General features: G+C 36.4%; 1 protein-coding gene and 1 long non-coding RNA gene across 4 annotated transcripts in view; one reads left to right on the top strand and one right to left on the bottom strand.

Annotated features, from left to right (window-relative positions):
- Positions 1-369: 369 nt before the first annotated feature.
- Positions 370-24894, bottom strand: part of LOC123867076 (glutamate receptor-interacting protein 2) — a 316615-nt gene continuing 292090 nt past the window's right edge. For 2 of the 3 annotated variants that reach the window (XM_045908923.1, XM_045908924.1), the window contains exons 5-18: positions 22545-22789; positions 21846-22138; positions 19095-19270; positions 14310-14411; positions 12332-12488; positions 11452-11678; positions 10806-10951; positions 9566-9923; positions 8862-9017; positions 7309-7437; positions 5669-6178; positions 4724-4923; positions 3975-4082; positions 371-752 (exon numbers count right to left, since the gene is read on the bottom strand). In XM_045908923.1, the coding sequence (XP_045764879.1) occupies positions 681-752; positions 3975-4082; positions 4724-4923; positions 5669-6178; positions 7309-7437; positions 8862-9017; positions 9566-9923; positions 10806-10951; positions 11452-11678; positions 12332-12488; positions 14310-14411; positions 19095-19270; positions 21846-22138; positions 22545-22789 (2879 nt within the window). In that variant the 3' untranslated portion in view covers positions 371-680. Of the gene's footprint in view, positions 753-3974; positions 4083-4723; positions 4924-5668; positions 6179-7308; positions 7438-8861; positions 9018-9565; positions 9924-10805; positions 10952-11451; positions 11679-12331; positions 12489-14309; positions 14412-19094; positions 19271-21845; positions 22139-22544; positions 22790-24894 lie in introns of all 3 variants that reach the window. The other variant, XM_045908925.1, reaches the window with a different exon arrangement.
- Positions 7532-19518, top strand: LOC123867117. The gene is made up of 3 exons (XR_006796335.1): positions 7532-7588; positions 10144-10147; positions 19508-19518. It is a non-coding gene; the product is annotated as an uncharacterized LOC123867117 (long non-coding RNA).

The raw sequence follows: 24894 nt of genomic DNA, 5'->3' as shown, positions 1-24894 counted from the left end.
AAAGTTAGAAATAGAAGCACAATGGAATCAAATCTTTGGAAGGTATTATAATGTAGATGAAATAGACGTTCCATCTGATGTTGTATTTTCTTTGGTTCTAATATCCTTATTTCTGCATGGTGATGCAAAATAATTTTTTTTTTCTCTCTCTCGTCTGGCTTTACAAAGATTAGCCAATGTCAAGTTTGTGGTTATTTGTAACAAGTTAGTTAAACTATACAAGTATGGACCCCGTCTGTGCCGGCGCTCGCCGACATACCCCCTTAGAGCGCTTTCCAGTCAGTATTAACAAAAAAAAAAAAACACTCCAAAAAGGCAGAGCACGTCCGCCAGCCAACACCAACACAGACGAAGTCCAAAATAAAATCTTTGACAATTGGGGACTTTATATGTTTTTTTTTTAAATATAAGAAAAAATATTAGGTAGGTAGGTAGGTACTATAAAAAGAAATCCGGGCGACTTGAGCATTATAAAATACCTACAAAATATTAAAACAATATTAGCTACATATTATTAATTATTAAGTCTAATATATTACATCACCTTATCTTATCTATTAAGTTTATTTATATTATAACTTGTAAGTACACATTAGGTAATCCAGTGAAATTAAGTAGGTAGTGTAGAACGGAACTTTTCAATTGTTTGTGATGTACTTTCACTAAAGTCGGGTTATGCACTAAATAGTTTTTGTCACGATACTACTGTCACTTGGGCTTGAACTGTCTTCTAGGCGGTGGTTTTTGAGGTCCTGGAACAAAAAACTAAATGTTAGTTTTCACAAAATTTCGCTTCAAAAAAATTACGGTCGGCCTCAGAATTCGAGTAGCTACTCCGCGAAACTATTGCGTCAAATACCTGTCGCACACACAACCTACAAACACGCTACACACCTAACGCATGTGGATAACCGTGCCACGCGAATAGGATCATTAAGGTGCTAAACGACTTACGGTCTTTGACTGTACACAGAAAATATTTCAGCAGTACTACAATAATGTACCACATGTATATTTACAAAAAATATACACCGTTCAAGTGATCATTAATGAAAATAGAACAGTTTATACATCAGTTTATAGGTTTTTTTTTTCAGACACAAGTTAGCCCTTGACTGCAATCTTACCTGATAAGTGATGATACAGTCAAAGATGGAAGCGGGCTAACCTAGTAGGGGTATGGTAGTTTTAATTAAACGCATATTTTTTATGGGATTTTTGGTCCTAACAATTAATATTTTTTTTTTTTTACGAATCACTGTTTCATATCCGACGCATTGTTCGAACAGTAATTTCAAATTAATTGAAAAAAGTTACCCGCGCAACACAGCTAACTTTTTAATAGCCTAGACATTTAATTTAACTTTGAACAATTCAATTTGTGCTCGTGAATGAAAAAAAAAAACATTATCCACGTCCCAATATTTCAAAGGAACGATAATGTCTAACAGGAATTTTTTTATCGAAAAGAAATAGCTCGAAAATAAAGGCCTTAGGGGAAATTCGTTAAAACCACCCGCACGTGAAAAGGTTTAGATGGTTTAGCTACGTCTAGGGTTACCATCCTTCCGGGTTTTCCCGGATTTGTCCTGGTTTGGAGGGCGTCCAGAGAGAGTCAGGGCAATCCGGGTTACAATTTTTCGCGCCTCACTGGTTAAACTGTTTTCTTTTAGAGACTTTAATTGTGTTTCATTTATTTTAGGTAAGTATACAATAATTTTGTATGAAATACTGATAAATATCAAGAAAGCGCGAAATGTAAAAAAACAACTAGTTCTTTTTTTTTCTCTCTCTGGTCTGGCTTTTCAAAGATTAGCCAATGTCAAGTTTGTAGTTATTTGTAACAAGTTAGGGAAACTATACAAGTATGGACCCCGTCAGTGCCGGCGCTTGCCGACACACGCACGGCACCCCCTTAGAGCGCTTTCCAGTCAGTTTTAACAAAAAAAAAAAACACTCCAAAAAAGCAGAGCACGCCCGCCAGCTAACACCAACACAGACGAAGTCCCAGCTAGTTCTCTGACATTAAAGAATGAAGGACTATAAAAAATAAAGATAAAAAAACTTATAACGTTGTCAAAAAAAAAAAAAACTTGCCAAATTTAAGGTAGTTTGCTTTGTAATTAAATAATAACAATTATTTATACCTATTATTTATATGTGACAGATACCTATATCTGAGATTTACGCTCGAATATCCGCGATGTTCAAACTCCTAGTCCTAGTTTATTGATTTTACTGATGGTATCTATAGCTACAGTGCGACATGCAAATACTATATATGAGTATTCTATAGGCTAAATTCACTCTTATTTATTGTATATTAGAGTAGTTTTTCTATTCTTGTTTTTTTCTAATACAAGACTTTTTTGTATTACATTAAGACGATCATTTCTATATCTACATTTTTCTTTACATTTAATATTTTTAGTATTCCTTGCTCAAAAGTAAAAAAGAACCCTTATAGGATCATTTCGCTGTCTGCCTGTCGTGTCTGTCAAGACCCGTCGATACAAAATATTCTACCCGCTGACTCATGAATTTGGCAGGTGCCTAGCAATGTCTTATAGCACAAGTAAAAGGGAAATTAGAAAACCGTGAATTGGTGGTTACAAAAAACGGTATAATACGGATGGTACGGACTACGGGACCCTTCATGTGCGAGTTTGATTCGCTCTTGACCGTTTTTTTTTTGTATTTCGGCAACTGATGAAACTTTAATAAGGATAACTCTTACTTCAAAGCCTTCGGGTACATTTAGCATTGTAGCCTAAAAGCCTTGCCTCTGCCTTTCTTAATGACTTTTTGTTTTGCCTTTCCTTTGATCTGAAGCTTTTTATAATACTGCTCCTAATAATTCAATAATAACGTAGAAACGTATTATCCCCAGTTTATCCGCAGTAAGCTTATTTGTGATGTTTTTCAATATAACAAAATTTATATTTTAATGAAAACCCCTTTCAATATACTGTTAGAATAATGCCGAAGAAAAATTCGCAAAATATTATAAAACAAGATACATATAGCTTTCTTTTCTTTTAGTATCGACTTTAGATAATGGCGGTTATAAGTAGGTACGAGCAACCGTTACACAACCTTTAAAGTCAATTAATATAATCTAAAAATAGTGCTATCTTCTTCACAATACTTACTGCGGAAAAGGATAGCATAAATTTAATTTTAATTAAGAGATCGTGTTCAACCGAATAAGCATAATTTCTTGTGTTTAAAATAATCATCGGAGGGTCAAGAGATTTATTTGATTAACAAGATAAAGTTGAAAACTAAAACCCGACTGCGATCGTCTTAATAAACGGTGAAAATTTTTTTTTTATATTATAGTAAAATTGTTTTACTGTCGCTTGGTATATTTTAATGTTGTAGTTCATTTATATTTATTTTATGAACTCATAATTTTCTCCTTATTCTTTGACATCCCACTCGATACAATAGCAACAAAAAATTTTTGGAGACCCCTACTTTTTTTATGTTAACATTAACATCCGTTAGGTCAATTTTTTTCGTATCAAATGTAACCTACGTCACCCGGACCTTTAAGACGAATCGATTGATACCTCATTCAGCAAAATCGAGCCACAAACACACAGAATCTGGATACAAACATATCCACATACGTACATACATAGACTGCTAAAATCATAACCCTTCCTTTTGGCTTTGCCGCAGTCGGGTAAAAATACATCAAGCCTTACCAAACTAGCACCTCGGAAATTATTATTTTGGTCACGAATATTAAAATTAGTGGTATTTTTCCATAGTAATGGCAAAAATACCACCATTTTTTCTACAATATACTTACTATCTTGCTTTGTCTTATTTCAATTCCATTCAATTCTGTATTATTGTATATTGTATGAATATTATTGTAAATTGAACAATTGAAAAGAGCAACCGCCGAGTTTCTTGCTAGTTCTTCTTGGTAGGAACGGCATTCCGAACCAGTGTTAACTTACTCGAGACGTCGCCATCCGCTGCACCACAATTTCAAGCCTGTCTCCAGCGGCAGCTATGAGTGGTACCGTCAAACAGCAGTCGTAGTCTACTGTCCTTGTACCATTTACCTGTAAAACAAGTGAAATTCAACTGTCTTCTTCCCATATAAATATATAAAAGGAAGAGCTGACTGACTGACTGACTGACTGATCTAACATTTTGACCGATCGCTAAAACTACTGGACGGATCGGGCTGAAAGGTACGCAGATAACTATTATGACGTAGACATTTACTAAGAAAGGATATTTGTTTTACCCCTAAGGGGGTGCATCTGTGCTTACTAGTGTGATTAAAACAAGAGTGAAGAGGTACCTTCTTGGAAAGCGCGTCCCATCTTAGACCACATCATCACTTTCCATCAGGTGTGATTGTGGTCAAGCGCTTGCCTATAGTGAATAAAAAAAAAGATTTAGCTAGGCTGAGGCGTTGAGATTGACTGAAGAAACTTTTGGGAGAGCATTATTATAGAACTAACTTATGCCTGCGACTTCGTCCGCGTGGACGTACAAATTACAAACCCCTATTTTACCCGTTCAGAACTTGAATTTTAGAAATTATTTTCTTAGCAGAATTCTATGTCATAATAGCTACCTTCATGCCTTTCAGCCTGATTCGTCCAATAGTATGCGTTGGTAGATCAATCAGTCAGTCAGTCACCTTTTCCATTCATGTACTATTTAGAAGAAGGTTCTGTGCAAGGTACTGTACCTGCAAAATCCTATCATACGGCCTCAGCAAACCAACAATGTCGGCGGGGCCGCCCTTTCTTATCCGATTTATATACACCCCCCTTTCGTATAATCCGTCTGAGACTGAGAATCCATAGTCGTCGTAAATGGCGTCTTTGTACAAAATCACGTGATGGATGGAGCCACGCGCGGGGGAAAGGGTATCGCTGCTGTAAAGACCTGGAACAGATGTATTGTGATGTATCATAATACATTACAATGTATCATGTATAGCGCGAGTAACAATAGACAGTCATAATGATGGCTTTCTGAATACGAGATAAATTTTCTGGGTCTAAGGCCGTTTCTTTACCTACACAAGTTTAAAAATATACTAAAACTATGTTTCTGAGAAAAGCATATTATACAATCCAAGATTATGTAAATGATAAAAGATCGTGGATTTGACCTGCAGCTCGCGCTCCAGCTATGCACGAACTGCAATTACTGTTATACATGTATATCAAATCTTTCAAAAGAGCAACCGCCGAGTTTCTTGCTGATTCTTCTCAAGGAAGGCATTCCGAACCAGTGGTAGAGGCTTTTGACGATTCAAAAGTACTTGTTAAAGTTTAATTGAATAAAAACATTTGGGTTGTGCGTGTTAGAGAATTGTATCGGAACGCAACCTTTTAGCAATGTGGGCCTCTTTATTATAACCAAAAGGATTCTGCGGAGAAAATCAACGACCTTTTAGTACTTTGCACTAGATACTTAGGTAGATACACCAATTTTAATCTCTAGCTTATGACCAGCTCTTAATAATACATCAACTAGTATTATAACAGTATGTATTTGTTTGTAGGTACGAAGTGAGACGTACTAGAACCAAGAACCAGTATACTTAGGTACCTATTGAATTTAAGAGAAATATGAAATTGTATTTCTAACGTCAGAAAAATAATAATATGAAATGGCAACTTACTCGGCGCGTCATTTTCATAAATAGGACTCGTGGAAAATTGAAAACTCGTGCCAGGGATATTAGGTTTGTGAGGTGACTTCTGGGGCGTAGTGACGGTATAAATACCGTTATTCAAATAATCGTTGTCCCAATTCGGCCTGCGAATTTTAGGAGACACAATACCGTACGGTCCCATCTGCACGTAGTCGCATTTGCAAGAGTTCTTTTCCATGTTATGTAACTGACAGTCCTTCATGTTCGACGTCAGGATTTCAATTTGTTGAACGTCATCCTCTCTTGTTATATTCTGTTTATTCTTTAACGTGTTTTCGGGAATGATATTAGTGTTCTCGTAATGGAAAGTCTTGAGGGAATTGTTTAGTGAGTAGTTGGGCAGAGGCAAATCGTGGACGTTGTACGCGGAATTGAAGCTGGATGCCATAAGTTTGTCTTCATCCGTCGGAGAGTAGGGCTGTTTATCAATTATTCTAGTTTTGTCCGGCACCGCATATTCTATTACCTCGGAATTACCTGCGAATTGGACGGTGAATGAAATATACATAAATGAAAAGGTGGATATTCGTTTTGGGAGGCCGAATTTGTTTGCGGTAATAATATATGTAATGCGGTGTATGTATGTATGTGTATGTAATGTAGTTATCTTACTTTGAAAATTGAAACACATTTTAATTTTTTTTTGTATGATGAAACCACAAATTCGCGGTTTTCAGATTTATTCCTGTATTTGTGCTATAAGACCTACCTACCTGCCTTTAATGATCCTAGGACAACGGGAACTACCCCATAGGTTTCTTGACAGACACGACGGACGGACGGACGGACAACAAAGTGATCCTATAAGGGTTCCGTTTTTCTTTTTAGGTACGGAACCCTAAAAATTAAAATGTGTTCACGAAAAATATAATTTGCTAAGTCACATATAGATGTCGCGGTTCGTTATTAACTCGCAGTGCATACATAAAAGCGTTAGGTATAACTTGTATGATGGTGCGGAACCCTTGGTGTTCGAGTTCGACTCGCACTTGGTCGGTTTTTAGTAATGGGAGAGCGGTTGGTGCACATTGCATAGAGAATTATGTTTATTTTAATATCTATGACCAAGGTCATTTCTAAGTCCTATTTGTATCAATATTTCTTATTTGCCTATTGTTAACAAAGCCTCAAACAGAGCTGATTTATGAAATAATGGGGTCCATTATTATAAGAATTATTTATGAAGACAATCCTGTAAGATATTACCTATTTCACCGTGGACCAAAATGAAGGATTCATATGCTCATCTTTTATCTTATAAAGCTCATAATATGCGCGGATGGTGCGGTGGAAATTTCATTTGCAAGTATTATTCAAGTTACTTTTTAAAGTAGGTAAGCGCGAGCAGTGAACAGAGGGTTCTGTACCATCATACAAGAAGTAGCACTTTTTTAATTTACATGGCGGCCATTTTAATTTTTTTTATTATTTGTTGTTTAAGCGGTAATGGAAATACGCATTTTGTAAAAATTTCAACTCTACATATTCATGGATGGGTTCATGAGATACAACCAGCTGATAGAGAGACTGACGCTGATAGTGAACGCTTAATAATAAGGGCCCCGTTGGCACCCTACGGTTGGAACCCTAAAAAATATTACACGTACCACAGTTTGCACTGGTCCGCACTGGAGTGTTCTGGTCCCAGGACTCCACCGCACTGTCGTTGGATAACCCTGGACTGGATGTAGAGTGACTGGAATCTCTTACACTGGACTCTGCACAATCCGACGAACCTGTGAATTTGTGAATTATCTTAAAAATAAATTAAACACATCCTTGTGTCTTCAGATTTTAAGACCATTTTCCCTTCGTGCGCTCTCTAGCCATCTCCATACAAATATAGCTTGGTTCATTTGAAAACTAACCAATCAAAATCAATGAAATGTTGTACCTAGATACATTCTAGAAATAAATACCTGTTTTTGGGTTGCCAGATTTCCGTAAAAATGTGCAGTTTAAAAGGTTTGTATGTAAATCTTTGAGCCTATAGGTATAACTTTCGAACTGTACATTTAAAGGGCTCTATAATACCTACGACTCTACTGTCCGTCCATCCGTCTAACCGTCCGTCCGTCCGTCCCTCCGTCTGTCTGTCAGTGGACTGTAGTTATCTTGATAACCATAATAGGTAGAGACCTTTAATTTTCACAGAATGTTTCAAAATTGCCGCAACAAAAAAAGACCTATTGCGTGCACAATGGCACGGAACCCTTCTTGTCCGACTTGACCAATTTCCATAAAATACCTCAGACCCTGATATTAATTTCTGAAACAAGTACCTACAGTTTGTTTGTATTCAAATGAGAATGAGAGAATAACAAAACAATTTTTTTTTTTTTTTTAAACTCTTAAAATCGCTAAACTGGCGTCGCTTTCGTCAAAATTGATTGAGTGGATAAATCATGAAAAGATAAGAAACACACAGACATAATAACATTTATAATTAGTACAGTTTTTAATGAAATCTTGCACAAAATGTTGAATTCTTTATGTATTAAGTTTCGAACGATGTCTTACAAAATATAATATAAGTATACTGGTGGAAGTTTGTTTGGTATTATGCCAATATCACGACTTTTTGCAGCTACCTAATGAAAAAACTTAAATTGTTTGACCACAACACCCAATGACTTCCACGCAATCACGGAGGAGTCGTAACTTTTATTACAAGCGAAATGAAATTCATTATGCCAGATTACGTTTGTTAACGCCAAATTGGCAATCAGATATGAAAACTTAGTTCACTTTTTTCTATTTTTAGGATCCCGTACCTCAAAAGGAAAAAAGGACACTTAAAGGATCACTTTGTTGTCTGTCTGTCCGTCTGTCTGTCGAGTCTGTCAAGAAAACCTGTAGGTTACTTCCCATTGACTTAGGATCATGTTTGGCAGGTAGGTAGGTCTTATAGCAAAAGTAAAGAGAAAAATTCGAAAACGTGAATTTGTAGGTACCTACATCACAGAAAATAAGTTATAATGTGTTTATGAGCAAATAATTAGTATTTTCAATTTTCAAAGTAATATACTATACCAAGTGGGGTATGTCATGAAAGGGCCTTTACCTGTACATTTTAAAACAGTTTTTATTTAAGAACGATCGAGCATCTACTAATTTAGTAGCTAATCGAGTAGCTACTAATTTAGTTCAATGGCTTTACCTGTGACTTTCCTGCACATTTGCAACTGGACTCGCATCCCACTTTGCTGCAACAGCTTGATAGCTTCAGACAATGGCTTGTTTAGCACACTTTCGCCGTTTATACTTAGCAGCTCGTCGCCTATCGCCAGCTTGCCACATTTCTCCGCGAGACCACCTACAGGACACAATACCAATTTTCGTGTTACATCAAAATGAGATCAGCTTTCAATCTACTCTCTTATTTATTACAATTCTTAAAAGCCAACGTGCATACTTTTTTTTAATTTTTAGACTAGCACTGAGCCTCAATCCCTACTGGTAGGTCATGACCCAGTCCTTGATGCCTATTCACCCTTGATTTGAAGAACTATAGAGGAAGTCTATATTATTACCTACTTGTGTAATTGAACAAAGTCGGTAACTGGATTGATGAATGATGACCTTTAATGATCTGATTTTGATTTTCGAACTCCCTTCTGTGCTCTAGAGAGCGTGATAAGGAGTAAGTCCCGGTTATTACTATAAACATCTGATAAAAATAATAATATCAATTGTTAACCTAAGAATCAGGATCGTATTGCGCTCTTTGCGCATCTCTGGGACCAGATAAACTCTTACCATTATGTATTTTATAGAAAGGGGCACGACCCTCAGCAATAAGGATTGTGAAACAGAGAGAAAGGCAAATAACTCTAAAGTTACAATATTCTATTAAATTTTTACCTTCAATAAGACCGCTCAACAAAATAGGCTGTGCAATATCTTCACTACCAGCGATCGTCAATCCAAGGGGTCCATTTTCTTGCCTAATTATTTCCACCATAAAAACTGCAGTATTTCCATTATCACTACCATGACTCCTCTCACTTTCCTTCGCACTATTATTAGGACTGTCTGTATGATGGCCTGAGTCTTCCCCACTGTGGACTACGGCCTTAGTTTCGATATTACTGAAGCTTTGTAAGGTCATTTTTGCGTTGTGTTTGTGGATATTCGACCAGTCCTCAGTTAGGTCACGTTTTCGGATCTTCAAAGTTATAATATCCTCGGGAGAGTTCTGAAGGATATTGAAGGCGGTATCCTGTGAAAGTTAAATTATAATTTCAAAGTTTTTTTACTTATTTATGTTTTTCAATTGAACATTACTTTTTAAATAATTCAACGTAGATCACAGCTATGTTTCTTTATTAACATATTTAAAGATTAGGATTTTGTGATTTAGAGTTTTCTAGAGTCTAGATAATTTCGTCGCTTTGATTTTTCGACCAAGATGTAAGACCTCTGTGCCGCATTGCAGTCAGTTTTGTAGTTAAGTCGTAAATGATAGACACTATTGCATTAGGACGAAGATCAAATATTAACAAGTGTAAATTAAAAATTTATAACACCCCCGAAGATCCAAAGTATTTGAGTTTTCCAAAACATCATTTTCAAATAAATAATTATGTATTTAGGCAACGTCCATCTTGACAGCTTGACATTTGTCTATTGACATAATATTATGAACCTAACGGTTATCTAACCTTCTTTTCTACAAGAAAACTAGAAAAGAGCTGATAACTCTTAAACGGCTGAACCAATTTTTTTAGATTATAGCTAAGAACACTCTCGATCAAGCCACCTTTCAAACAAAAAAAACTAAATTAAAATCGGTTCATTCGTTTAGACGCTACGATGCCACAGACAGATACACAGATACACAGATACACAGACACACAGATACACAGATACACACGTCAAACTTATAACACCCCTCTTTTTGGGTCGGGGGTTAAAAATGTTTTATGTTGTCGGATTTTCCTCACGAATAAAAGAGGAGTGGGTATGACAATAGTGGAACGGTTGGGGTTTGAACCGCTTTCGGATTTCAGTCGACTCCTATAACCGTTGAGCTATTGGGGGCTTATTTTTTTACCTATTGAAATATCAGCTTTAAAACTACAGTAGCAAATTAATTACCTACCAGTGATAAGTTATGTAGTGGCTGTCCATTGATAGCCAGCAACTGGTCTCCGGGGGCGAGGGCACCGCTCCGATGGGCTACAGACCCCGGCTTGATGTCCGATATGACCATTGGCTCTTCATTGCTTAGAAGTTTTTGCTTACAACCTTTACGAGAATTAAAATGATTAATAAAATAATATAGCAAATAAGAAGATAGCAAATTGAAGACCTCCCTGGCGCAGTGGTAAACGCTGTCTTATTAGTGGCAGGTCCCGGGTTCGATTCCCAGTAGGGGTTTGGAAAGTTATTTCTTAGTTTCTGGTCTGGTCTGGTGAGAGGCTTCGGCCGTGGCTAGTTATCACCCTACCAGCGAAGCCGTGTTGCCAAGCGGTTTAGCATTTACGATGACGTATAGAAACCAAAGTGGTATGTATGGGTTTAATAAAAACAGCCCTACACCTTCCAGGTTAGCCCGCTTCCATCTTTGACTGCATCATCACTTACCACCAAGTGAGATTGCACCTTGTGACTTGTATCTGAATAAAAAAAGACTGAACTAGAGTGAGGAAGCTTTTTGTATGATCCTGATTCCTGAACCCAATCAAAGCTTCCCACTAAACGAACTACATTTGTATGAAGGAGGGTTATTCTCTTAAAATTTTCACCTGTAATAGTAACACCAAGTCCAGCAGAAGTTTTCGCTAGTTTAACATTAAACACCCCACTGGAGGCTTCTATCGTATTCGGCATACTGAACTCGACGTTAAGAGTCAAATACTTTGGATTGTGAGAGTCGTTCCTCCTTTGCAGTATTTCATTTGCTACATCCACTGTGAGGTTATCGTGGCCGTTTATTGACATCACCCTGTCTCTGATTTGTAAGCAGCCAGACCTGAAGAAAAAATACTTGTTTAATCAGTTTCCATGATGATTGCAAGAATTAAATGACTTCAATAAGTTTCATAGGAAATCTAAAGTCACCAGGCGATGAAGAGAGTTATGCTTGGATTTTCTCTACGTGATTAGGAGTAGGAGAACCAGAGTAACCGACATAGCTCAACCGGCAGCTGAAGTGGCATTGGACAGGGTTCAAACGGTAGAAATGAGGTTACAAAGTGTTTGAATGAATCCCCACCAGGTGGACTCGCAGGAATCACAGGATTGCCTAAACAAGTCGACAAGACTTTAGAGTGTTAAGAACCCTTGTTAGAACCTTTAATAGTTATATTGATAAAAAAACAGGTGGCACAAGACCGTGGCATGTGGAAGTCCCTCTAAGAGACTTATATCCCTAGTCCTACAGGAGACCTTTGTCCAGCTGTGGACGTTTACCAGTTGATGATAATCATCATGATAACGGTTTTTTTTTTGTAAAGACAACATTTTTTAAATGAGAATTACCAAAGAAGACATCAAACGAGTCGCAGGAAGCCGCTGGATTCAGGTAAAAGACCGTGGCATGTGGAAGTCCCTACAAGAGTCCTATGCCCAGCTGTGGACGTCTGTCGGTTGATAATGGTGATCACGTTTTTTTATGCGACTTACCGATACGCAGTTGACTGTGGGGCAACATGGGAAATGATCAAGGCAGCGTTTTCATCGTGCACGGCCAGTCCGCTGGTCTGCCCAGGAGGGACTTCCAGCTGGATGTTCAGCGATTCCGTCCGACACACTCCCATGTTCATGTAGTTCTGCTGCCCATCTGGAAGATAACTCAGTTTAAAAAAATTGGCCAAGTGCGAGTCGCATTTGCACACGATGGGTTCCGTGCCATCGTACGAGAAATTACACTTCTGATATTTTTTATTTTCATGGCGGCCATTTAGAATTTTTTTTATTTTTTTATTTTTTTATTTTATGTGGTATTTGTTGTTATAGCGGCAATATAAATACATATTCTGTGACAATTTCAACACCGTTATCGAGATATAGCCCATTGGCAGATGGACGGACAGACTGACGGACGGCCAGCTGAGTCTTAATAAGGTCCCATTGGAACCCTTCGGGTGCGGAAGCTTAAAATCATTTTAGCGTTTGAACTATCGTGAGTGATATCACTATTCATATTATGAATGCGAAAGTGTGTTTGTTTGTTGGTTTGTCTTTCAATCACGTCGCTACGAAGCAATGTATCCATGTGATCCTACCTTGCAATGCAGTAAGTTTGTGTATGACACAATAATATGTCTTCTGAATCGTCCTCTAAAGAAATCCCTATCTAGACTATGAATTCCGGTGTTAGAGTAATGAAAGTCCACACTGTAGCTGTTTAACTGACCACATAAACTTTAACCTACAAGACTCCAACCCAACATACAAAACACACGGTCGGATCCCAAACTAGGAGTAATAAACTAGATAGTTTAATGAGAACACAAATGACAGCGGGTCCTAAGCAAATGTTGTCCCACCCTTAATCCAAAGTCTTGTTTCCATAAAAAAAAATATTTACCCATTAAATCGGAGCGGTGGTGGTGACAAAAGTTACCGTGTTTTCATTAAGTTTCCAGTAAAAACATGATTTGAGGTCAATTATTTAATTAGATACCAGTTTATCATGACATTTCATTCTACTTAAAACTGTATTACCATTTTAATGTCATGTGAATTTATGATCAAATTTTCTCAATACGTATATTTCTATTCTATTACCGTTATAACAAAATATAACGAAAGGGCTTTGAAGATTGTGGCCTGGGACTTCCCCTGTGGTGGCGTTTGCTGGCGCGCGTGTTGTGACTTTTCGGAGTGTTTTTTTGTTAGAGGTGGCCGGTTTTTGTGTTCTGTTGGTGTTTATTGGTGGTGGAACTGACCAAGGAACTGACTGGGAAGCGCTCTAAAGGAGCGCCGCGTGTATGTCGGCGGGCGCCGGCACAGACGAAATCCAGACTTATACATATAGTTTCCCTAACTTGTAAATAACTTAAAACTTGATATTGGCTAATCAGTGTAAAGCCAGACGAGAGAGAAAAAAAAAATTAAAAGAAATCAGAAGAAGAGAAAGATTGTGGCCTACCTAATAGTCCACCATTTTTCTTTTTTTCCAAAATGGCGTCCACGCATAGAACCTGTATTATCTGGCATCAATACAAACAAGTATTGTATGAGACAAAAAAATTGAAAAAAAAAAGAAATTGGCAGACCTGTAGGTAGACAAGGGTCCATACTAAAATATTAAAACCCTTTTAAGTGATACTTTTTTTTTTTCTTTAAATCTGGCTTTACTCTGATTAGCCAATGTCAAGTTTGTGATATTTTCAAGTTATTGAATTTATACAAGTATGGACTCCGTCTGCGCCGGCGCCCGCCGACATACGCGCGGCGCCCCTTTGTAGCGCTTCCCAGTCAGTTCCACCACCAAAAAACACCAACTAACACAAAAACCAGCCACTCTTAACAAAAAAATCACTCCAAACAATCACAGCACGCGCGCCAGCAAACGCCATCACAGACGAAGTCTAAGTGATACTTAGCTTTTAAAATGATTATGTTAAGGATTATAATATGTTATTTAAATTATTACCGTAGTCATCTTGTAAGCCTAGTTTAGGCATAGAGCTCTGCCTGTAGTTCCTTTGCCGCTGTTTCTTTGGATTTAACGTTGATGCGCCGGACATGGAATTTTCTGGAATCGAATGAAAATTATTGACTATGTATAGAAAAAATGGACGTATTTTCTGAAAAATTTTCAATCATTTACACTTTTGATACGATACTGTTCGGTATGTAGTTATAACGATAGAGACCACAGACCAGCTTTACAGTTCATACTTAAAATTCTCTAATCTATCTTGTCATCATCATCTCATCTCATCCTTAACAAAAACCGTTAAGTACAAAAACATTTTTTTAAGTCGATCAAAAAACGTACCTAGAAATTTTCAAAAACGAACTTGCTAAAAAGAATGCTGCAAACTAAAAACCTTGGTCCTAAGTGGCATTAATTTTTAGAAACATTACTGTTTAAAAATTCCCACGTTTTTGGCGACCACTATTTTTGCACTTAATGGCTTTTTTAGTTAAAGAACAGCAGAATTGCAGCTGTACTACAAAGCAGATTAATTTCTTGTACTTCACAATATGAATGCTTGCTATTTATCTCTGGCCTACTTTAACAGGGCTCTCTCCGTCACTCGTTTCATACAATCGTAGTTCCAATTTCATTTGAATATTAAGCAACCAAAGTCCATGAAATTTTGCAGACATGTTCTAGAAACTAATATCTGTGTCTGTGGTGTTTTAGATTTTTCTAAAAATATGTAGTTTTAAAATTACAGGGGCTCAAAGATTTGTATGAAAAATTTTAAGACCGCGTAACTTTGAAACCGAATATTTTAACAGAAATCTGGAAAACCACAGACATATATATTAGTTTCTAGAATATGTCTGCGAAATTTCATGGACTTTGGTTGCTTAATATTCAAATGAAATTGGAACTACGATTGTATGAAACGAGTGACGGAGAGAGCCCTCTAGACCAGTGATATGATCTGTCCCTCATTATTACTAGAGCGTGTACCTACTGACCCATAAAATAGTCTCAACCTGACCGGTGACAGGAACAACCAGTCGTACTTTATCATCATAATCTATACTAATAAAAAAAATTGAAGTGTCGTGTCTGTTTGGACGGGCTAATCTTCGGAATGGCTAAACCTATTTTGACGGGACTTTCACAGACAAGTAAAGGATTAACCAAGGAGTAACATAGGCTACTTTTTTAAACGACTTTGAAAAATGGAGGAGTTGTGTTTTTCTACCTATCTACACTGATATATCCGGGATATTTGAACCGATTTGCGTATTTTTTTTAAATTGTTAAGGGAACGTTGCGTCATTGTTCCATAAAAATTTGGATTCCAATTCCTCAATCCTGATGCTGCAGGGGATCTGAACAATCCACACGGGCGAAGCTGCGGGTATTATCTAGTACTGAGTATAGCTGTTGTGTCCACGATGCGGTTTACATTACGCACACAAATGCGTTAACGCTTATCGGTACATTCACTACTACAATAAAGGCTGACTAGCCATCGTGAAATAAAACAACTATACATACTTTATCATTATAAAGTTTGCGCTGGACTGGAATCACTTTCTTGTCAATAATACATATCGCTATCTTTATCTTCATAATATTCTTTTTAAAATTATGTCTTTCTCTTGCTAAATAGAGTTCCGTATCTCAAAAGGAGTAAAGCAACCCTTATAGGATCACTTCGTTGTCTGTCTGTCTGTCGATCTGTCGTATCAAGGGAATCTTAATCTATGGTGCTATGGGGTACTTCCCGTTGACCTAGAATCATGAATTTGGGCAGGTAGCAATATCTTATAGCACATCAAAGGAAAAAATCCGAAAACCGTGAATTTGAGGTTACATCACCAATATAACTGCTTCTATACAATAGCATACATAACTTGAACTTTTCCTAAGTGTTCATCCATTCTTCTTCTATGATGGAATACAGTATTGGAATATAGAATTAATATTAAAATTGATGGAAGACAATATCATTATCCCATACAAGAGAGACATGGCATTATGGAATGCGTATGATAGGAAACAATATTACTTTTCCATAACGATATTGCAATAATAAAATGCTTCAATGTCTCTAAAAGGAAGTCAGAATAACTTTGTTTGTTTTTATTGGATTTTTGCGTTATTTCATATTGTCTTTTATCTTATTGAAATTATTACTAAATCCTACTCTCTAAATCTTTAATCTCATTTTCAATGCTGAAACATTATAATGAGCAGTGGTGTTTTTATATCAACAGTTAATAAAAACGAAACAACAATTATTCATTTAAAAATCTGTTGACAGAAGGACTGGCTCATTTTTTGCGCAAAGCATCAGCCTGGCTGCTCAGTATGGAAAGTACGAATTCTACCAACGTTGGTGTGATGTGAAATCTCGTATTAAACACACAGAAAACACAGTAAAGTTTCATTAAGGCTTTGCATACAGCTTAACACAAGATAGGAACATATTGAAATGTTTTGCCTTTTTAACATGTGCCTACCTACATAAGACTAATTATTATTTATTGATCTACATGAAATTTACATTTTTGAATTTGAATCGTATCATAAAATACCTCAAAATATCATAAAGACTATTTAGATAACTATAGGATGAGCTTATAATAGATATGACCCAAAACAGATTATCATGGAGCTTAAAAACAAGAACCAGACCCAAGTAGGATTAAGGCGAAGACAAACAAGAAGTCCCGAACTACGCCTCCTAAAGAAATATTCAAGGCAGTACACGGGCTCGATTTTACAGACAGACACCCCGCGAAAACTTTAAGTTAGGGGGCCCACCCATGCAGTCTATGGAATTGTAAAACGTAACATAGTAAAACTCTTGCTCTATGATAAAAGAGTTAAGGGTATATTATATTCACTAAAGCAAGGATGAGCGGAGAGGAAATCGGAGCTAAAAACAGTTACAGATATTTTCAATGGATACGAGACGTGTAAATATTTACACAGGTCTAACATCGGGCTCTTTTGACATTTATTTTTAAATCCATTGAAAATTTTCTATGAAACAATATTTTAATATCACTCAATGAAGCAGCAATGTAGATCCAACCAATGTCAAATGAGCCCGGTGGCTATCATTCAGCGTTAGAAACTGAGTTAGCGAATCGAAATTAGAAATTACGGTACCACATTCTAATTGTGCTGTGTCTAAAAGCTGTGATAGCCTAGAGTTTAGAACGTCCGCATCCTAATCGGAGGTCGGGCATTCGATCCCGGGCACGCACCACTAACTTTTCAGTTATGTGCGTTTTAAGCAATTAAATATCACTTGCTTTAACGGTGAAGGAAAACATCGTGAGGAAACCTGCATGCCTGAGAGTTCTCCATGTTCTCAAAGGTGTGTGAAGTCTGCCAATCCGCATTGGGCCAGCGTGGCAGACTATGGCCTAAACCCTTCTCATTCTGAGAGGAGACCCGTACTCAGTAGCGGGGCGGAAATGGGTTGATCATGATTCTTATTGTTGGGAACTTTGAGCCTAAGAAAATTAAGGGTTTCTCCAATTGAATTGGCTTCTTGCCATTTAAATTTATTATAACTGTTGTATGCCGCAATATTATGAAAGCTAAACTGCATCTGTCACAGAGTTGATGCTACTGCTCGGATCCTTTTCACTGCACTCTGTATTTTGGCACTAGATCCGATATCTTTAACTAATTACTTCTCCTCTCCGCTCGCCTCAACTTCTGTGTGAACTCACCCTTACTCCGTAATCACCTAATTTGTTGTAGGCTCTTCAAAGAATTCGTTTAATTTATTTGTGTTACTGGCATAGTACATAATTCAGGTATTTCATATAACTCCAAGGCATTTTATAAAAATTGCTTTCATGATTAAACATAATTATAAAGTTTTGCTTTAACTATTTTAATTAGGTATACAGCATCGCATAAATATCCTAGAGGTATTTGTAAATAATGTCGACTGAAGATGTGGAAAATTATGAAATTGAAGACTCGACTCTTAAATACGTGATAGAAGGCTAAAAGTTGTTCTACATGATTCATATCTTAATCCAGCTTCTCTACCTTCGTTACTACAGAAATAATATAACAATTTTTCATAGTTCTGTGAATGAATGAATGAATTATTCAATAAAATATTGGTACAATATGTTAAAATAATGTCTGATGAGCCTTATACATGGTCGTATTGTGGTTGTTACGCTATGAGTATTCCGCATAAAATAAAAATAAATCTTAAATAGCATTAAACTCTAGGCATTGTATCGAATGCCGTATAACATACATTGCCAGTGACATTAGTAGCATCGAAAACTATGCGAAGAATCTGATTTTGTCTTGCCTCTGTTTGGTTTCTTACAGAACTTCTTGATTACTTGGAACTTTGAGGACATTGAAACTTAAGGATTCTCTGATTAAATTGGCTTTTTTACTTTCTCTGTTTACTAACGCAATGAATAAAAATGTGATTTTATAGAAGAATAATTATATTACTTACTCGTACCACACCCGCGACACTCCATACAAGCGAACTGATTTAAAATATGTATGATGTGAAAACTGGTCACTCTGCTGTCTGTCTGTCTGTCCACATGTCACAGTCTGTACCTCGTAGACAAAATAAATATTGACTTAAAACTGAATATTGAATTAGAAATTCAACTAATTAATTTTTCAGAGGGGCTCCCATGCCCAAACGAGCCTGGAACTTTTTTTTTCTAACCATAGCATGTGGGGCATATCATTGTCTAGAGCTCATTGAGCGAATGGTTTTTAACATTAGGTAGATACCTCTAGTAAATCTTCCTCCATGAGCAAGGACATGCCTCGGAGCAACGTGCAGCCTCGTGAACCCAGCTTCGCAGTTCTCTAAGTAGCACATAACCTCTTCAGCCGTGTAATTGTTTCCATCTATTACATGGTCATCAAATGCTAGCAATTGGTCGCCAGGGTGGAGTGCACCACATCTGAAAAGGGTAGTTTTTTAATCATCATCATAATTTCAAGAAATTGTAGAACTAATTCGATGGTATAGGTATAGCTGGAAGAAATCTCTTTTTAGAGATAAGCATTTCCTTTGTACATAGCTTAATTTATCATAACTTTGTAACTACAATTTTGGTACATGAAAAATAAATAAATAAATAAATATACTTTATATTATCTTATATATTTATATATTACTGAAGAGTCTTCGGCGATAGTGGACAGGTTCGGGAAGGTGACAGCCCCCCCCCCCCCCCCCCCACTTCCGCCCCACTACCGCAGGAACCTACTCAGTTATGTCACAGTTCACGATAGTTAAGGAACTTCTAACAAAACTTTGAGGCATCGACGTCACAGGCAGGCGTCAAATGTTAGAACATTTGACGCCTTAGTTTTAAGTTTACGTAATTAATTAATTATCACCACTGTATCATCTTCCAAATCTAATAATTCTGACCATCAAAAGGTGTACAATAGTATCTAACTATTTTGAATAAATGATTTTGAGTTTGAGTTTTGAGTTTGAGTTTGAAGTCACATGGCATCATATATCGTTAATTACTAAATTGGTAGTAACCTAATCACAGCCTGACTGTTTAGTAACTAAAATCAACAGTGTTCCTAATTCTCCAATCAGCACAGTGCCATAAACCAAAATACTAGATACTAGCTTATTTGCATTTCATTAGATGAAATTCGGCTGCCAAATGCAGGTTAGCAATTGGATCTAGCCAAACTAAACTTTAATTTAGTTACATTTACCCACCTTCGTTAGAATAATTTGGTTATGGAACAAGTTTAGTTTGAAATTGGGAACAATTTGGACCTTAACTTTATTAAAACTCTTTTGATAACAAAAACTATTTAATTAGTAAAATTACGACTGTCGGATTTTAGGTACCTACTAATTATTTGTTTTACTACACTATTGTTTTAATCAGTGGCTAACCAAATAAATAAAAAAACCGGCCAAGTGCGAGTCAGTCTCCCGTACTGAGTACTTTTTCCAACATTTTGCACGATAAATCAAAAACTATTATGCTTAAAAATAAATAAAAATCTGTTTTAGGATGTACAGATAAAACCCTTTCATATGATACCCCACTTGATATAGTTATCTTATTTTGAAAATTGAAACAATTTTTTTTAATGATATACTTAACCACAAATTCGCGGTTTTTTAGATTTATTCCTGTACTCATGCTATAAGACCTACCTACCAAATTTCATGATTCTAGGTCAACGGGAAGTACCCTATAGGTTTCTTGATAGACACGACGGACGGACAGACATACAGACAGACAACAAAGTGATCCTATAAGGGTTGAGGTACAGAACCCTAAAAAATCATTTAAAAGTTTCCTTCAAGTATAGGTAATAATATCTATACTAATATTATAAAGAGGAAACCTTTGTATTTTTGTATTTTTGTATGTTTGTATTGAATAGGCTCAAAAACTACTGGACCGATTTCAAAATTTCTTTTACCATTACTTAGAGGGATTCTTCCGAATCCGTATAGGCTATATTTTATCCCGGAAAATAGATAGGATTTTTCGTGGTAGTGAAAATTGTGGAGTAAGGCGTCGAAAAAACTGCCGTACGTTAACGATTCTCGCGAACGCTGCCTAAATGGTTAGAGATGTATGGTTAACTTCTATAGAAAAGTTGTAGAACTCAATAATGCCTACAAAAAAGTCCGCGATAGTATAAACCAAACATTTATATTTTAGCCATTATAACGACTTTTCCATAGAATAAAATAGGGTACTTCCCGTTGACTTCGAATCATGAAATTTGGACCAATAGAGTACACACTACATTCTTCCTGACATAGGCTATATATATTTTATTTTCAAGCACCCGTGCGAAGCCGGGGCGGTTCGCTAGTTATATTATAAAATAATAACTTTGCTTTGTTTATTATAATAATATTATTAATTACAGTAAGAAATGTCTAACTGCTGAGCGTAGAATAATATTAATATAATTAGTATAATTAGTAGTCCTGCTTAGTAATTCCTTTGATGAATAATAAACGAGATTACATAAATCGCAGATGCAATGTCAGGTTTCAATTAATTTAATTTATTCGAGGATGTAATTAGGGTTGGAAAATTTATTATAGATTATAATATTAATAATTTATTTCTATTTACTTGGTTAATACTTAATAGGCACTATTGAATTACGGAGTTCATACTAACTAAATATTGAAATGACTTACATATCCATTTTTTTTAACCCCCGACCCAAAAAGAGGGGTGTTATAATTTTGACGTGTGTATCTGTGTATCTGTGTATGTGTCTGTAATTTAGTTTTTTTTTTGTTTCAAAGGTGGCTTTGATTGAGAGTGTTCTTAGCTATAGGTAATCGAAGAAAATCGGTTCAGCCGTTTGAAAGATATCGGCTCTTTTCTAGTTTTCTTATAATGGTTTTTGTGTCGGGTTTTTTTTTTAATTTTGAGTTAATATATTATCAACTTATTGCCTATAATAGTAATCACAAAAGGAAAAAGACTCTTAGGAGTTCTGTGGTAGTAATAGAAAACTCACCTGTCACTAATGCTAGCAGGTAAAATACTATCAATATAAATCGCGTTGCACGTCCCCACCCTCTGGTACGTGTCCGACCCTGAACTGTACACGTCATCAGAGTACCTCTGATTGCTCAGGAACAGCCCTAAGTCCTCATTGCACGGCCTTTCGATCTCAATTAGTAAGGGTCCAGTTGCCAATTTCACTGACTCCATGATAGATACATCGTATTCTATGGTCAGGCTCGTCACTTGTGGGCAGTTCTGCAGGATCTGATGAACTTCCGATAAGGTTTTGTTCGTTAGTGATATCTGAAATATATAAAAAGTTATTTGACTTTGGTTTATACAAGGTGTTAGAATAAAATTTACGAGACATTTCACCGCGATTAATAGCCTCATCTGGGGGCAGAAGGACTGACCTCATTTTTTGCGCAAAGGATCAGCCTGGCCGTGCAGCGCGAAAATGCAGCCAATATTCTTGGCAGCATTCCACGCAAGCATATACATACCAAATTTCATGATTAAACTCATCGACTTAATACGTGAGTAGGTATAGCTGGTACATTCTATACTTAAAATAACCTATAGGTTTTGATTCCCTTGAATTGACAGATACGACAGACAGACAAACAGACAAACAACGAAGTGATTGTATAAGGGTTCCTTTTTTCCTGTTGAGGCATGGGACCTCAAAAAGTTTCAAGAAAATACTTACATGGTCAACCTTCAGTAACCTATCACCAGGTTTTATCCTAGAAGTGTTGTATGCAGCACCACCAGGTCTCACATGTGTTACCACCAGAGGTAAGGCATCTAAGGACCTGCTGTTTAGCACCAAGTCTGCACTGGGAGCCGAGTTGTCCGGAAGACCTCCACGTATGGTGACTCCCAGTGAACCGTTCACTTTCTCTACGGGAACTTCTGCTAACTTCGTTGTGATGTATAATGAGTTTTGGGATGCTGGAACCAAAAAAAAGGATAAGACATCATAATTCACGAGAACACCAAAAGTTAACAGGGCTCTCTCCGTCACTTACTCCATACAATCATAGTTCCAATTTCATTTGAATATTAAGCAACCAAAGTCTATGAAATTTTGCAGACATATTCTTGAAACTAATATCTGTGCCATATCTAATATGTAGTTTTTAAATTACAGGGGCTCAAAGATTTGGTTGTGAATTGTTAAGACCGCGTAACTTTGAAACCGAATATTTTAACGGAAATCTGGAAAACCACAGGCATAGATATTAGTTCCCGGAACGTTTCTACAAAATTCCATTGAGTATGATTGGTTAGTGTTCCAGTGAGAGACGAACTACGTTTGTATGGAGCGAGTATTTGTATTTGTATTTGTATTTATTTATTCTTCGTTTCAGACTTATAAAAGCACTTACGAAAGTCACAATACATTGAAAAAATAAGTCTACCAAATATGTAGGATCTAAATAATATCAAAATAACAATAGTAACAATAGTAAACTAATATTACGGGTACACAAGTAGGTACATAATTTTTAGCTTAGCTCGTTGAATAGCTTGTGCAGGGCTACATTTTCCATGCGTTTTTATCATCTATATAATCATTAATCTTATAATAACTTTTTTTAATTAAAATTTCTTTTATTTTACTTTTGAATTGCCTGTCAGAAAGATCGGTTATATCCTTTGGAATCATGTTGTAGAAGCGTATCGAACTGCCCATAAATGATTTAGTCGTTTTAGATAACCTGTATTTGTGTCCACTTAACTTATGTTTATTTCGTGTATTATAGTGATGAGAGTCAGAGTTCTTCTTATACGATGGTAGATGTTTTCTAATGTACATAATGTTCTCAAATATATAAAGTGAAGGCATGGTCAGAATGCCGATATCTTTAAACAAATGTCTTAGAGAATCTCTGGGCTTCATCTTATAAATGGCGCGAATAGCTCTTTTTTGGAGTATAAAAATTGTTTTCCAATCCGCAGCAGAACCCCACAACAGAATTCCGTAAGACATCAAGCTTTGAAAATATGCAAAGTACACTATTTTAGCCGTTTGAACATCTGTTAACTGCCTTATTTTACGAATTGCAAATACTGCTGAACTGAGTCTACTTGACAGAATATTAATATGCGGTCCCCATTGTAAACTAGAATCAATAGTTAGTCCAAGGAAAAGAGCTTCGTCGACAATTTCTAATTTTTCATTGTTGAGAAATATCTCAACATTTCTTTCACCACGAAAGTTCGATGAGGCAAAATATACACACTTTGTTTTTTTACTATTTAATGCTAAGTTATTGACCGAAAACCATTGCGAAAGCTTGGTTAGTGCTTTATTAAGGTTGCCCAAATCACAGGTTTTTCTGTTAACTTTAAATACGAGAGAAGTGTCATCAGCAAATAATACGATATCTGCTAGTTCTTTTACTATATTAGGAAGATCGTTAATATAGACTAGGAACAAAAATGGACCGAGAATTGATCCTTGTGGCACTCCTAATTTGACCTTAGTTCCTACAGATGTTCCTTTATTGACATATACTCTCATTTCTCGGTCAGTTAAGTATGATGAAATAAGTGAGAGAAGTGACGGAGTGAAGAGTGACGGAGAGACCCCTCTTAATGTAGATTAAAACATGTTGTTTCTCTCTTATTTGACTGCATAATAATGATTGTGTTAACTTAATGCTGATTAAACGCTATCCTTTTACCACGATGTTTTTCAACTTAGAGGTTTCCAGTTTATTTTTAAAGTTTTTTTAATCTAAAAATAGTTATTTAGGCGAATTTCAGCAACGTACCCAATCTATTCCTAAGTTTGTCAATTGATATACAAGAAAAGTCAACAGAGTTCCTATCTGATACCATCCAGTCTACACAATACCAGAAAACCGCAGAAAAATAAAGGGAAGGGAACAAACAAAACCCGTAGAGTAAATCTAACATCATGTCAAAAAGTTACAAACCCAAAAGCCGCACAAACAAAATGTAGGTAGGTTACACAAGTTAACGCGTTTTATTTTGAGACTTTTTTCCTGGCGCGCGTTTCAACCGTGTAACAGGATTTTCGTCTGTCG

Source organism: Maniola jurtina, chromosome 7 (genome assembly GCF_905333055.1).
Source record: "Maniola jurtina chromosome 7, ilManJurt1.1, whole genome shotgun sequence".
NCBI classification, from domain to species: Eukaryota; Metazoa; Arthropoda; class Insecta; order Lepidoptera; family Nymphalidae; genus Maniola; species Maniola jurtina.
Note: the sequence above shows the minus strand (reverse complement) of the source record. Positions and strands in the feature narration are given on the sequence as shown.